This window comes from Amborella trichopoda, chromosome 6 (genome assembly GCF_054954075.1).
Source record: "Amborella trichopoda isolate Santa Cruz 75 chromosome 6, AtrichopodaSantaCruz75HAP2 v2.0, whole genome shotgun sequence".
Taxonomy (NCBI): Eukaryota; Viridiplantae; Streptophyta; class Magnoliopsida; order Amborellales; family Amborellaceae; genus Amborella; species Amborella trichopoda.
In genome coordinates, this window is record NC_142341.1 from 44,442,855 (window position 1) to 44,459,918 (window position 17,064).

Sequence of the window (17,064 nt, forward strand, 5' to 3'; positions counted from 1 at the left end):
TTTTCAAAATTACCTTTCCTTCGAAGACATTTCGTCCGACCAAATTTTAATTATTCTTTTTAGTTTTTTTTTTCCAGTAAAGCACTACCCTAACCCTTGGGGCACTGCCCTACTAACTAAAAAACTAACAAAAATAAAAAAAATTTGGACTGAGGATTCCAACCTCAGGCCTAAGGACAATTTTGCAATTGGGTTGACAATTCTTCTTAAATTCTGCCAATAAACGAGGCATTTTGTGTTTTCGAAAAAAAATTAACGTCCATGCGTAAATCACTCTATAAATAAAGTTGAGTGGAGATGGGTAAGTATCACCAAGGGAAGAATAGTGTTGTTTTCTCTAATTTTGACAGAAATGATGCTTAACCTACGCATCATCTCTACTGAGTCCATTAAGCCATCTTCTCCTACACCAGAACGCCAGAGGACCATGAAGCTTTGCTTCATGGATCAGATGGTTTCGACAACTTACATTCCCCTCATCTTCTTCTATACTATGAAAGAGGAAGAGCCCCACTCACAAAGGTTGAAGCAATCCCTTGCCCATATTTTGACCTCCTTCTATCCATTGGCAGGGAGGATTCAATATGCCCAGGAAACTGGAGAGATATGGGTCGAGTGCAATGACGAGGGGGTCGAATTCAAAGAAGCTCAAGTGGAGGGTGACCTCTCTCTGTTTTTAGAGAGGCCGCCGATAAACGAGATCAAGAAACTTTTACCCTGTGAGCCCTTGAGCGGAGGAGCCACCACCTTGTTAGTTCAAGCGAACTGGTTCAAGTGTGGGGGATTGGCATTAGGTATTTGCATGAGCCACATGGTTGGCGACATGGCCTCCCTCGCCGATTTGATGAACTGCTGGGCTCGAGTAAGTCGCAGCAGCGATAATAAGAAGCTAAGCATTCTGGCACCAAGGTTCGACTGGCGCTCCCTGTTTTCTCCAAACCCACTCAATTTGAGTTTCGAGCCTCCGTCGCTGGCAATTCAAGCACCACCCTTAACAAAGGTCTTCATTTTTCAAAGGGAACAAGTTGAGGCATTAAGGGATAATGGCAGGGAGACATCAAACCCGCGACCTACCAGTGTAGGTGCAGTGTCGGCGCTGCTCTGGCGGTGCCTTATCAAAGCGCGGTACAGAAAGACTGGGAAAGATGGGACATGGCATGCAGTTTATGCTGTCAACATAAGAACGAGGATGGAACCGCAGGCTCCGGATGGATCCTTTGGGAACCTCAGTATGGGCGCCCATTGCCTTATCCATGACCCAATCGAAAGTGCAACACCTCCGAGCAGGAGACAGCTCGAGAGCTGCTTAAGAATGGGGATTCAGGAGTTGAGCTGTGAGTTCCTGAAAAAAGTGCAGGAATCACCTCATATCCTTGAAGAAATGATAGGCTCTATCACGGATAGAGCGAGCAAGGGTTACGCGTTTGGGATCTCAAGCTACTGCAAGTTTCCACTGTACGAGTCGGATTTCGGGTGGGGGAAGCCGGATTGGGTCAGCAGCGTGGGCGGTTTCATAACCGGTGTAGCCTTCCTTTTTGATGATCCATCAGAGAATGGCATTCAGGCCTGGGTGAACCTTGGTGAGGAAGAGATGGCCCACTTTGAATGTGATCCAGAGCTCCTCGCATTTGTTTCAAAGCAAATGTAATTTTCAATCGGTTTTCATGTTTGGGGCACAAGTGCAATGTCATCTGAAATTGTGTGGGAGACTATGTATTGGTATGCACATTTCTTACTTCAACATCCTTTTTGTCAATTTGTTTTCTCAATTTCCCTTACTGTCAAAGCAATTCAAATAAAGCGAGATATCCCTATTCAACCGCAGTTGTTGGAGATCAGCTCTACTGCTGAAACCATTTTATGCCCTGCACTTTGAGTATTTTAGCTGCAACACGTTCAAAGTTGATGGAAATTGATGCAAACTAATTATTAGGCTGTAATGTGTGTAGCATAGGTGATTCGATCGGAACTGGGCACTTGCCGATCCCAGTTAACCCTAGTTTTGGAGGTCCACTTAAGGAGACTTAGCCCTTGGCTGGTTTACCGGTTGCTCGGACCCGGCCCTTGGCTGGTTTCCTGGGCTGGTTCAGTATTTTGAACACTGCATGGGCTGAATTGAAAGTGTTGACTAGGTGTACGATTTTGGTGCTGATTGGGTGCGAAGCAAAAATCAGGCTATCTGACTACTGACCACCCGATTAGATCGAAACCGGTCAGGTTTCGGCCAATTTTGGTGACCTGCCAGGATTTAAAAAAAAATTAAAAATACTTTCATAAAATTCAAAAAAATAAGAACTTTTATTCGTAATGAATTTTTTAATATGTTTCATCATTATGACAAAGATTGAAAATTGTTTTGGCCATTAATACTTTTTGTACATTTCCCATCTTTTTTGGAAAGCTTCAATAATATCTCTGGGCACAAATTGAGTCTTTAAAATTTAGATTTTTCTTTAATTTTCAACTTCATTTGGATGTGTTTTGTTTAATCATTCTTTAAATATACTTTTCATAAGTTTTTATATTTTTTTTTATTTTTTTAAGACTTTTTTGAGTGTCAAGGACTTGTTTGGTTGGAACGGTTGAAATGATCATTTTTACAGGTTAGGCCGGTTGAACAGCTTTCAGGCCCATGTATGCTTAACTGTACTGGTTTGATTCTTTCTACATTGATTGGGCGTGAGTCTAATTCATTTAGATAGTGTTGAACTGCTTCGTTTAGAAATATAAATATGAGTAATAATTGGCTGAAAAATCCACTCAAAAAAGGCTTTCCACCGGATTAGAAATAATTGATTGAACTTCCCCCTTTAGATGTGGTAAGATTTCGAACTCTTCGTAAAACTTTTATTGCCTATTAGAGATAGGTTTCCCCTGAGAATACTTCCAGGATTGCATCTTCACTGAAGGTGGGTTGTTTGTCTCAATTGACAAAAGTTTTGGTAATGAAGGTTGAGGATAAGAATATCTCCATGGTCATCAACATGCTCTAGGGCATGAATCATGCCATTTCCAAGTGTCCCTTTTTCCTTCTCCATTTCATCACTCATAACTGGATCTTTAGGCCTTTCAACTTGATGGATAGCAAGACCATTAGTTGAACCATCTATTGTGACAAGTCTAACTCTGCAACTAGCTAGTCAACAGTCTAGTGCAGCTACCGAATCTCGAATCCGGCAAAACTGAACTTGCTATTATACCAACTTGCTATTATACCAACTTGATGTAATGCGACAGGGGCCTGCAAAGTGTCGTTGGGAATCTTTCGATCAGTTTGTGGAGGGATTACTCGAACCCAAGAAGGACTAACTCAACTCCAAGGATAACAAACAATAATTTCCAAACAAATGCCTTGTTTCTTCTTTTATTCTCATGGATAAACATATTTTCAAATACTCAAATCATAATTTCATGGTTCCTTTGTTTACCCATTCAATATCTATGCCAATGATTTCAATAAGTGTAGCAATGGGCCAGGATGACCCGGCCCGGTTCATCTCAGCACGGTCCTAAAAATGCAACGGCTTGGGCCATGAAATGTGGCCCAAGGGCCAAGCCAAGGCCAGGCAACCATGGCCTGAGGGTAGGGGCAAGCTAGGCCGGGCCTGGTCCTTCCCAATTCGGCCAAGCCAAGCCCTCTTTTTCTTTGCTTTTTTCTTTTATTTTATTTTTTATTTTATTTGGCCCATCCTAAACTTGATAACTCTAGGACTGGGCCTGGTCTAGGGCCTTTTCTGCTCGATTAGCGCCAAGCCAGGCCTAGTCTGGCCCTATGGGGACTAGGGCCAGAGGTGTATTGGCCCAGGCCCGGCACATTGCCACCTCTAGATTACAATGCAATCCTAACTCTTGTGCAATCTTTCCTAATGCAATATTTATTAATGCGATATTTTAATTGCGTGGTTGTAAGTATGGACTAGAGTCAATTAAGAAAAGAAAATCAAATTTCATGATCCACTCCCAACCATTCAATTTAAGATCCAATGGCCACGAGGGATTGTCACCTCTTTGAGACAGTGATAAATGATGTCATAGTATACAATCCCTTCAGCTTAAGTACTTAAGTTGGTTCCATCGGTTGTCCCAATTGACAAGTTTTCGTAATGGTGGTTGACAATGGGAATGACCATCCCACCACATCGCCATGGTTATCAACATGCTCTAGGGCATCAATCTCTCTTCTTCTTCTCCATTTCATAAATCACCAATTAATCTTTAGCGTTTACAACTCAATAGACCATGATGTCCATTAATTGCAGCATATATTGAGACAAGTCGTTCATAGACTACGCAACTAAGGTCGCAACTGTCTCGTCCCAACATGGCCCAGTGGAGCCTGTAACGACGGCCGCCCTTGATTTATACCTGAAGCGGCCGCACGGTGTAGCTCGGATTGATATATACCTTCTTCCAATCAACTAAAATTTCTCATTCCAATGGCTTCTTTTTTCTTTTATTTTTCATTGACTAACCTTTTTTTCAAAGACTGAAAATCATATTTTCAAGACTCATGCTATTTATTCACACAAACAACTTTCAAACGAATCCTATGCAAATTTAGTTCCTCTGCAGCAGTTCCCAATACAATCTTTCCAAGTTCCCAATACCTCCTGTGCATTCTTTTTCAATACAAAATAAATAATTTTCATGCATTTGCATTCTCTCACGCAGCAACAGCGCCTAGATTAAACATACTATCTGCCATTCCAGTGTTAGCCTAGGCCATCCAGATTACCATGCGGCATCAATTTCCTCATGAATCGACAGCTGAAGGTCCGCTCAATATAAAGGCTGCGGTCCCCTTAATGCAACACATACACCTGTTTCCTCAATCCTTAGAGCCTTAGAATTTCGTTTTTATATTTGATTATCCATTAATAGATATAGGGCCGGGAATGGATCAGGTTGGGCCTAAGTCAATTGGACATAGACCCGGCCTACTCGTTCACGTTGTATATGGGTCTATAAGTAAAAAATATATAAATAAGGAAAAAGCTTGGATACACCCTTTCTCGTATAAGAAATGGGAATGCCCAACGGTTCATATTTGTTCATCGTATTCGAACGGTGATGCTTATATCTTTTAGGTCATCTCACCTGACAGAGGACCAGACATTCGCAGGCGTCTCTGGCAGGTCTACTTCTTGTTTTCCCCTCTCTCTCTCAGCTGATCCTCTTTGTCTCTCTAAGCTGATTTCTACTTGCAGCCGTGCCTCCCTCTCATAAGAGCATTTCGATTTCTCTCTCTCAGCTGATTTCTACTTGCAGCCGTGCCTCTCCCTCATCAGAGCATTTCGATTTCTCTCTCTCAGTTGATTTCTACTTGCAGCCATGCCTCTCTCTCATGAGAGCAGTTCGATTTCTCTCTCTCAGCTGATTTCTATTTGCAGCCATGCCTCTCTCTCATCGGAGCATTTTCATTTGCTCTATTTATCGATACTTGATTCATGTCGTCTACTTCTCTATTGGGTGTTCTGGACTTGTAGATTTATCTATCAATGCCATAGGTCATGCTATAATTTTTGTTTGTTTTATGCCATGGAGTATGCGAACCATTCTGATTAGGGTTTTTTTTGGAAACCTACTGTCACACCCCAAGAATTTACAATACAGATATTCTTGAGATGTGATAGTCAAAACATATATACATTTCTTGATAGGACAAATTTACAGTGGCGAATTCTTATAAAGTAACAAAAGAAAGCTTAAGCACAACTACAGTATCTTTCAAAGTTGAACCTGACGAGCACTCAAAATGAAACCGCAGTTATCCTGAAAAAAATGTTTACCATAATTTGATGAGTTTGGCTACTCAGTAAGTGATCATCATAATCCTAAAAATAATCATGATTTAAAGATATCAATATTTTCAAAAAGGAGATCTATTAACAGAAATGCATTAACGGTTTCACTTTAAAAAAAAATGCATAATAAAGTATAATTTGAATAATTGAAATGCGCATAACATTTTAACGGTAATGCATAATTCAAAAGATTTCATAAATTACCTTATTGGCGTCCCAAGTAGGTTACCTATATACCCCATCAGCGCCTGATGGGTCCACTTAATCCCTATCGGCGTCCCAGATAGGTTCACTTAATCCCTACTGGTCCACTTATACCTCACCGGCGTACCAGATGAGTCCACTTAATCCCTACCGACATCCCAGATAGGTCCACTTATACCTCACCGGTAAACCGTATGAGTCCACTTGCATACTTAAAGTATTTCTAAATCTCTTTAAACATTCGAAAGCAGCATTATCATGTACTTAACATGTCACTGAAATTATTAATATGAATTTCACTGAAACCATTAATAACAATCACTTTCAATAACATTTCTAAAATAACCAGTCAAATATTTTGGGCTCAAATAAAGAAAGGCAGCATTTTGTAAAGACATTCTAGCATAATTGTCAATCTAATATGGATAGAAAAACTCTTATAGAAATTCACGAATATAGAATTATCACAATTTATGGGATCTCAATTCGCAAATGAATATTTCACAGACAATGCTATAATCAATTACAAAAATATCAGTTTTCAGATAATAAGACAGTCATTTGCACATGAAATTTACAATGTCTAAATATTCAAAAACAGTAGAAAGAAATCTCACAATTTTACTAAAAGCAGAAATATCACATTTATTTTTAATAATTTTACAGTATCTAAAATTTTTCTAACAATAGACAAGAAAAATAAATAAATTTATTTTTAAAATTTACAGCATTTAAAATTTCTAACATAGATAAAATATCACATTTTTATTAAAAGATTATTTTTCAAAATAATGAGGTCGCTTGCGCATAAAATTTATTGCATCTAAAATTCATGATAATAAGCAAAAGTAATTATTTCATTTCATTTTTAAAAAAAACAGATTATTTTTCAAGATAATGAAGTCACTTACCTAAAATATTTGAGAGGGAGCTTCCGATTAAAAATTCGGCTAGAGAGAGAAAGAGCTCACTATGTTTCGACTAAAGAGAGAGATCTCAAAACTTTCTAAGGTAGGTTTCCTCACCTCTCCGAATTTAAATTCTTATAACATATTATTATATTATTTTATTAAGCTCCACCTCATACCTGAGGTGTTAGCTTATTTTGCGAGAGTCCATTAAGGCCCGCGTCAACGAGAAAAGAAAAAGCTTAAATTAAGGGCTTTTGAAAATAGTGATGGTCCGTAAGGACCATCATGCTCATATGGACCATCACTGTTTTTTTTCTTCTTTTTTTTTTAAAAAAAAAATTTTAGGATTATTACACCTGCATCTAGCTTGTATGTTGTTGTGGTTGGATCTGTTACTTTGATCTGCTTCTTTTAATGGAAACTGTTTTGATTAAGAAATTTGATTAAAATAAGTTTTCAATGTTATTTTCCCTTTCTTTCTCTACAACCAAATAAGTTTTCAATGTTATTTTCCCCTTCTCTCTCCACTACCTAGCTCTTCTAAATTGTGGCTTGGTGTTCTTGGTCGAATGGACAAGTACATGAAGCTAATATAAGGGGGGAAAAAGACAGGAACTTCAGGAAGAGGTTCCGAAGTTGCTAAAGAACATACTGTTCGTGATGAAAGCCAAGGGGATGCTTGTGCATAGAAGCAATCTTGGTGGTGATAGTTTAGTGGAGGGAGAAGGGGAAAATAACATCAAAAGCTTATCTGGTTGTAGAGAGAGAAGGGGAAAATAACGTTGAAAACCTATTTCTGTATACAAAAAATTTAATCGAATTTCTTAATTAGAACAGTTTCTATTAAAAGAGATAGATCAAAATAACATATGCAACCAGAACAACATACAAACAACATGCAGGTTTCCAAAAAAAAAAAACCCTAATCAGAATAGTTCGCATACTCCATGACATAAAACAAGTAGAAATTAGAGCATGACCCCACGGCATTGATAGAGAAATCTACAAGTCTAGAACACCCGATAGAGAAGTAAACGCCATGAATCAAGTATCAATAAATATAGCAAATCAAAATGATGTGATGAGAGAGAGGCACGACTGCAAATAGAAATCAACGACTGGGCACGGCTTCCTCCTGTTTTCACAAAAAAATCGAAATGCTCAGATGAGAGAGACGTACAGCTACAAATAGATGAGAGAGAGGCACGACTGCAAATAGAAATCAGTTGAGAGAGGCACTGCTGTAGGTAGAAATCAGCTGTCTGATGAGAGAGGCACGACTGCATGTAGAGATCAGTTAAGAGAGAGAAATCGAAATGCTCTGATGAGAGAGAGGCACGGTTGCAAGTAGAAATCCAATGAGAGAGACAGAGAGAATCAACTGAGAGAGAAAAAGGGAAAAAAGGACATAGGCCTGCTAGAGAGGCCTCCGAAAGTCAGGTCCTCTGTCGGGTGAGATGGCCTAAAAAGATATAGGCATCACCGTTCAAATAAGATGAACCAATATGAACCGTTGGGTGTTCTCATTTCTTATACATGAACGGTCGTATCCAAACGTTTTCTATATATATATATATATATATATATATATATATATATTATTTTATGTATTTTATAATGCATAAAATTATTGATCATCTGTAGATACCCTATATATATAAATATCGGGTTAGGTCCACCTAAACTAATTGTTGAAGTGTATCGCCCCTTTAACTAAAAATTCATTACTTCTCGTTGTTTATCTTATGGAAATTTCGGTGATTTATTGAAGCGGCAATGTCCACCTTATACTATTGAAGTAAGGTGTACCTTAAAATTATGTTGAAAATGTAGTTTCGGTGCCTCAAAGCCTTGTTATAATATGAAAATCTATTGCTACCCCCAATTATGAAATTTAAAGATCCAAAAATAGTGACGATCAAGCAAATCTATAATTATTTGGAAATCTTGAAAATGGACTGTCCAAATAATGCATTAGAAGATGAACTATTTTTAAGACATAAATCACTTTTTTTTCATGTCTATGAATCTCGAGGTCTACAAGCCCGATTTGAGAGTTTTCCAGCATAGAAATCATCTTATCTAGTGGGTTATGTAGGTGCCCTTACTTGCATAGTATAAGGTTGACACCTTGTATAAACATTTTCCTTTATTGAATACGTTGTATACATAATTTTACAGTCTTTTATTAGCGCTAGGTTTATATAACGTGTCAACATTAAACATCATAATAAGGTTCACCCTAAAATCTCATTAAGAATACATTTTTGGTGGTGCTAAAACTATTATGATGGCCTAAAAATATATTTTTTGCTAATATTATAAGATCTATAAACACTCGAAAATATTGAAAATGGATAGTCTAGATAATGTATTACAATATATATTAGTTTTTAAGACTTAAAAATCATTTGTTCTTCCATGTCTATATTTATCGAGGTCGAGATCATTCATTGGAGGGTTTTCAATAACAAAACAACTTTTTCTGATGGTTTTTTTTTTTTTTTTAGTATGAGTCTCCTTCTAAAAATTTTGCCTTAACGATAAATTTTGAATCTAAAATTTCTCAGTCGATAATGTCGAACCATCATGATAATGATTATAAAAAAAAGTAATGGCATTTTAATTTCAAAATAGATTATTTTAAAAGAATTAAAACGAAAGGCCCAAAATTGGTCAAATGAATTTTAAAATAATATATTTCCAAAAGTTCAAGGTTCTTCGTTTTCAATAGATGATTGCGTTGGTCTAGATTATAAATCTATTAAATTTGATATTCAAAATTCATACCTTAGATTAATCTTTGGAGGATTCCGTATTTAAATGGAATGTCTTGGCTGGCCAATCTAGAGCCTCAATCCTATTAGAAGGAACTAGTTGCAGAAAGAGTAAGGGGAGAAGTGTATCAAGTACCCATAGAGCTATAAATTATCATGCACTCGTGAACCGACATTTTGTTGTTGGTTTTTTTTAAAAAAATATGTAGTTATGCGGTAAGGAAATGTTACAAAAGCACCATTTATTTTTAATGTAAGGACGCAACAATCATTTTTATCCATCAAATTTTAAATTAAGTGGTTGTGATTGTGTAATTATTTATTAGACCCAAAATTTGAAAACAAAAAATTTTCAAACTTTGTAGCACACCCCAAGCTTTCTCATTTGACATCTAATAGCTAGTAGTACTTATGAACTCCATACAACAAAAACAAATGTTCTCATTATATACATTCTCATGTAATAATACTCTTTTTATAAAACATAAGGAGGGACTACACATAAATAAGATAACCAGACAAGAAAATTGAAGTGAGGATGCTATGGCCCAAAAGCCATAGCAATCCTCCTGAATTACCCAACTTTTACTCCTTCACAAACACAAGCTTAGAGAAAGATAAACACAAACTCGAAAGTGCACCATTCATTGCATTCACTTGTGCCCAATAGTTTAAAAAGCGGATCGCTGATCTGGATCAGGCATCTCAAAAACCGATTTGGATCGACGAATTGGCGATCCGGATCGGGAATCAGCTGAATCGGTAAGATCAAAGCTTCAAAAAAATCCGAAAAAATTATTAAAATTCATTACAAATATTTTTTTTTCAAAATCCAATAAGAAATGAAGGTACTACATTATTAACTTTCATTTTTTTCATCAACTTGTGAATATTGAGATGCTCTTTCCCTGTATAAATTTATGTTAACCATTAAATTTGCATCACATAAAAAAAAATCATAGAATTATCATAGATAAAATATATAATTATACATAGACTATTATAAAGAGTAGACTAATCAATGATAGAATGGCCATTAAAATCTCGTTTTGGCAAAAAACCCTAATCCGCTAAAAAAATTCAAATTATTTCAGCCTAACTAGCTATAATCCAAAATTATTAAAACCTAACTAATTATAATATTATATACTGAAATTACAATTATTAGTTTACATGTTATAATTATTTTATTAGATAAATAATAACAAAGTAAAAATATTTTATAATATTATCTAATTTAAAATGTATTATTGACAATTGTAAGAAAAATAGTACATTACATGATTTATAATGTAAAAATTAATAAATAAAATAAAATATTTGGTTATCAATGTAAAAATTAATAAAATGCATACAAATTTTGGAAATAACACTTCAATTTTTCAAAAATTTATTTTTTTAGGTTTCTATAATAAATTTAATGAAAGAGATTGTTAGTAGAAAGATGGAGATTTCAAATAGAATAAACTTTTTATGTTTTACTTTTTTATGCCTTTCATATTATTTAAAAAAATAATTATACCACTATATACAACAAAAATTAACTGCTATACAAAAAATTAACTTTTTCATTTTTCAGTTTTCATTTTTTTATGCTTTTTATATTATTTACAAAAATATTTATACAATATATACAACAAAAACTATACATCACATGAAAAAGCAAAGGTCTTAACCACCACGCCACCTCAACATATGTGGTTATAACTTGATGGTTAATAGAATATATTTAAATTTTCTTTTCATTTAATGATGTTTGGGAATTATCCCACATCGAAAGATGGGTATTCCACTTTGGTATATAAATACGTATGTAATATAAATTAAAATATTTGTGTAGAAATATTAGGGTAATCTCACATGTGTCGCACGCGTGCACGTGCGTGTTGCATACGTGCAGAGAAGGAACCGGGCTGAACCAGGTAGAACCGAACAGAATCGGATTAAAACCTGTGGTTTTTCTCTAAAACCTGACGGTTCCCAATTTTCTATAAGAACCGACATGTACTGTACGGTTTTCGAATCGAACCAAATAAATCCAATTCAAGTTGCCGATTTTTAAAACAATGCTTGTGCCTATTTATAGATTGTATAAACAGCATACAAACCGCGACTACAACCAGTGATGTGACTTTCATTGAATAAACACCCACTACTGATATGACTTCTCACTTGGGATAACTGCCCATAGAGAGAGATAACAGAGGACAACGACTACCACCAACCCATAACTAGCGACATTACTCCACTGAGAGAGAGAGAGAGAGAGAGAGAGAGAGTCAGAAATGACATGACCTACATATAACTTAGACAAAAATATAGAACGTATTTACCAGGCTTTCACATGACTTCCAACTTTGAATCAAAGTATTCAACACTCCCATCAAAAGAAAATATCTTTTCGACCACACGAAAATTCCCAGACAAAATCCTGGACCACAAGAACTTGACTTAATGAAGATCCCAGACATAATCTTGGACCACAAGAACTTAATGAAGATTTGGATTTTCTATGGCGAATAACCATTAGGGACATAAGTGCGTTGGGACTCGAAAAAGATGGTTCAAAGGAGCAACACCAATAAAGTGTCATTGGGATCCAAAAAAAGATCGTTCAAAGGAGCAACATCATAGAGTCTAGTTTGATTTTACTATTTTCAAACACCTAAGCAATACTTGACTTAAAAAGGTTCAAAAGAGTAGACATCACCATAAAATTTCATAATTCCACTATTGAGTTTTAAAAACGTATCATCGCAGTAATTTCTCTTAGGAAAATTGTTCCGAGGGTCGGGTGACTTATTTTTGTATTTGTGTCCTCTTAGTTATAAATCATCCAGTTTAAAGAGAGATGCAAATGGGTAGTCCATCTAAAAATAGTTAAAACTGTGTCCCAATAATTTTTTTATGAAATTCTTATTTTAAAAATTTTTAAATATTTTTTCTTTTTTTATATTAATGACCTCTATAATTATATATCTTTAAAAATTAAGTCCAAAAATCTATCTCAAAAACATACTTTTAAGAGGGAACTCATTTTTACGTTAACAGATAGAAACCTATTCTCTTACCGAGTAATCTCATTGATATGTTAGTAGTGATGAGCGTAGGGCCCATTTTTATGAGGACATGAGCACGCAAGCTGCCCACTGTCATCCAACTAGTAGCCAGCTGCATCAAGTAACCTTCTATTTTACACGTGGTTTCTATGAGGACATGCGTACACAAGCTGCCCACCATCTTGCAATCTTATAATCATTACCGTCCAACTTGTCCAACTACGTTGGACGGTAGTGATCGAAAGATTGCAAGACTATATTGTTATGTTGGACGGTGGGCAGCCGCAAGAAACAATTCACCACTTCTGCTTTTTTTTAAAACATTTTAGTCAACAACTCATCCAACATTTTTTGTCTTTTGTCAATTGTTGGTGGCTCATTTAGTGAAGAGAGAGATACATTTACACCCATGGTAAAGCACCAACTTGTGAGATTTATTTTATTTTTTTTTAAAGTTTCGGGATCAATCTTATTATAACTACATGATGGTTTTCAAATAAATAAATATAGACTTTAAGTTCATAAACATCTAGATCATTCCCTCAAAAAAGTGGACCGTTTGATGCAATCTTGAGATGATATATTTCTTAGGCACACAGAGTTAAATAAATGTTGCTTCAAACACAATTTCAAAAAGTTCATATTAGTGTCAAAAAAATATTAGAGTTTGCCAGATTCTAGAGATCACACCCCAAAACTTTGAGATAAAAAATATACCCCAAGAGTAGGTTTTATCTTAAGAGAAGAAAATCTTTTAGCGTTTGGGAAATTGAGATGTGGCCAACAAAAAATACTTATTTATTCAGCCAAAAAAAAAAGTACTTATATTGTCTGATTAATGCTCGTCAATAATTTACCCACCTAGTCCGCATAAATTGCATTTATTTTACATTTAAAAATCGACCACATAAAAGAAAAGTGTATGCCCGCTTAATATGGGAACGTTCAACGATGTTACCGTGTGACCGTGTGAAAGGTTTGATTCAAGAGTGACTTATATATGGATCTTAAAATTTAACGTAAAATACAAAAAGCGCCGTCTATAAATAGAAATGGAAATTACAAAAAAGATCAATAAACCCACATTTTTAATTCTTTTTGAAATTTATTCCTCCATAAACCTCAATTTTGATTTTTTTTTTTTTTAGATTTTTTGTTAGTAGAGCAGTACCTCAATCTTAAAGCATTGCTCTAGTAACGAAAATAAATAAACAAATAAAAAAAATCAAAATTCGGATTTACCGATATGCAATTTTGAAAATACAAAAAAATGTGGGTTGACCGACCTTCTTTGTAATCTTTGCCTATAAATTAAGTTTTTCATACGTATTTTACCTAAGATTTTAGGGTCAGTACATAAATCACTCTTCATTCTATCAGTCTAATCTAAATTAATTTCAGGACCAAATACCGATAACTTGTTATTAGCCGATATACTTATGGATATCATCCGAACTTTATCCTAACTATTAGTGCACATAAGAATAACGGAAATAATATGATGAAATATTATAATTTGAAAACACACTTCGAAGATAGAATTAACGTGGGTTATACGGCGATAGTTCCTTGTTTGTTTGAATTTTGGGAAAGAAACGAAACCAAGTGGAGTACGAAACTTTCTCAAGGGACAGATCCGTGAAAGTCCTTTCACACTATAACACTCTAAAATGAAAGGATGCATGCAACCTAGCACAAGGATATATCATTTTAAGCAAAGGATATGCTTGATGCAGTCAATATGGACCCAATGGTCCAATTGAAGGGACAGCCAAGATTGAAATTGTTGCAAGTTCGAAAGATAAAAAGACTTAGACTGAAATGAAAATCAGCAAGAAAATAACATAATGAGGGGAGTTGAGACCTCCACCATGCACCACCAAAAACGAAACGTACAAAGAGATGAAGCTTCTATTTCTCATCATTTTTTAAAGCACTTTTTCCATTCAATAGATACAATCCAAGACAATAGGTGTTTATCGTTTTTTTTGCTTTTTTTAGTAATTTTTGGGAAAGACAGGTCTTTACTTATTTTTTTATATAGATTAGGACCCATTTTTTCATATAGATTAAAGACTTTGTTTTTTTTAAGGTGCCAATAGATGATGTCAGCAGGATTGAAAACCACAACATGGTAATTAGATATGGGGTTACTACCACCATGTATGTCCATCCCTTTAATACTCTACCTTCTAAACCTATGTATAATGCTTTCCCTTTTTAAAATAATTCCCTTTCTAAAAAAAAGTTGTGCTCTTTCCTTCTCTAACAAGATAACTTCCAGCCCATCTTAAAGATATACCTTTCTATTCCTCTTATCTTTCCTAAAAGCGAAGACTCCCTAATAATATTAGAACTCTTATTATCATTAAATAAAACCCAATAGAAAAAAAAAGATTGTCTAGAAACAAAAATATAAAAATACGATAATTTCTTATTGCCCCATTTTCTCACCAATTATTTTTTTTCCAACCCCGATTTGCTCATTCTAGATAACTTAGTGTGATCATCTGGAACCTTTGAAGATCCAAATAAAATTAAAATTTTGAACTATCCATCTCTTGATTTTTCATTTTCTCATGGTTGGAGAAAACTTGCCTTCTAATTTTGAAATGGGATTATAAGAATCCTTTATCGTCATCTAAACATAAGGTCTCTCGACCCAAATATTAGGCATTGACATTAGGGCTTGATCATGGGATCCGTGGTTTATGGACCTGATTAAAATATCCTTAGTTCAATAGTTGGTTTGCAATTGTGCGATGGAGTCTTCAAATTGAAAATAAAAAAGGTCAATAACACTTGTTAGGATTTAAGAACCCTCTTAGATGCAGAATCAAGAATCTCAAAACTTGGATCTCGTACTTATTCTATTATAAACAAAATAAGAGAGAGCACAAGTCATAATACGAGAAATAAAGTACAAAACATACATGTCACAAGAACACAAAGATTTACGTAGTTCACCCCAAGATGATACAACCACAGGCACGGCAAACTGAAATCCACTATACCAATTAAAGTTACATCATAGATTTTGGGATAGAGAGTTAAGAGTTATCTCTCTAACCCTTGACAAAAACCAATTGCACAAACCCTTTTAGACCCGCTCTCCTGATCGGCATGAGCCACCGATCTCTTATCTATATTCCACAGCTAAATCATTGTCCAGGAAGAGATACATCTCTATTCCACAGTTAAACCGATGTCCTGGAAGAGACCCTTGAGAGCAACCAAGACTTTCTCTTTATGGGAATGGCTTCTACAAGAAACCAACATCTCAATCTACAGGAGGTACATCCATGGTGTTTCTCTCTCTGTATGAGGCTCTCTTCTGTCTAAGGGGAAGCCATGACACTAATGCACAGGAAGTCCTGCTTCTCCCTTTAGAGGAAACCACATTTCCTATACGGTGACCCAAATAAAGAACACTTATTCTTTCATCTTTCATCTCATATATATAAGGTTAGGAGTCCACACTAAATAAGAAATTTCCTATTGGTGTTTACATGTATCTAAAAAAACAAGAGATATATCACAGAGTCCTAACCTTTTTGGATTTCTATTTCCTTTAGGAAACTTATCAATATCAATCATATAATATTATATTTCCTTAAGTAGGTGATTTTGGATATCACCATATCTAATAATATCCACCTTGATTTTAGAATCACTTGCTCACCATGCTAACATCCATTGGATAGATTTATGAATTCCTCATCTTTTTGCCAAATAAATTATTTCATTATTTTTGCTGGAAAGATTGTGCTTGCCATCATATTTCTCGACTTGAAATAAAATGCTCACATATTTTGCCATGTGTTTTTCCTTAACCAAATGCACAAACATTAGCCTTGTATTGAACCATGTGCTCTAATACCACTTATTAGGATTGAAGAACCCTCTTTGATGTAGAAACAAAAATCCCAAAAGTTGGGTCCCACCAAGATCGTGTGACTCTCTCTCTAGAGGAAGCTACATTTTCCATATGGTGACCCAAATAGGGCACACTTATTATTTCCTCTTTCATCCTATCTATATATATATATATATATATATATATATATATATATATATATAAGGTTATGAATTCATACTAAATAGGACACTTGCTATAGGTATTACATATATCTCAAGAGCCAAGAGATATATCACAGTCCTAATCTTTTTGGATTTCTATTTCCTTTAGGAAACTTGCCAATATCAATCTCAATATGGCATTTCCTTATGTAGGTGATTTTGGATATCACCATATCTAACACAACTGACAAGAGAAAAGATTCCCTTAGATTTGCTACCTCTAATTGCC

At 35.2% G+C, this 17,064-nt stretch overlaps 1 protein-coding gene and 1 long non-coding RNA gene across 2 annotated transcripts; one reads left to right on the forward strand and one right to left on the reverse strand.

The window, feature by feature from the left end:
* Window positions 1–311: 311 nt before the first annotated feature.
* Window positions 312–1,756, forward strand: LOC18442729 (limonoid 21-O-acetyltransferse). Its single transcript, XM_006852944.3, has one exon. The coding sequence runs from the start codon at window positions 353–355 to the stop codon at window positions 1,646–1,648; it is 1,296 nt and encodes a 431-aa protein (XP_006853006.1). The 5' UTR covers window positions 312–352; the 3' UTR covers window positions 1,649–1,756.
* A 3,874-nt stretch (window positions 1,757–5,630) lies between these two features.
* Window positions 5,631–8,357, reverse strand: LOC148781808 (uncharacterized). The gene is made up of 2 exons (XR_016057011.1): window positions 8,100–8,357; window positions 5,631–5,772 (listed from the first exon to the last, which is right to left on the reverse strand). It is a non-coding gene; the product is annotated as an uncharacterized LOC148781808 (long non-coding RNA).
* Between the last annotated feature and the right edge of the window lie 8,707 nt (window positions 8,358–17,064).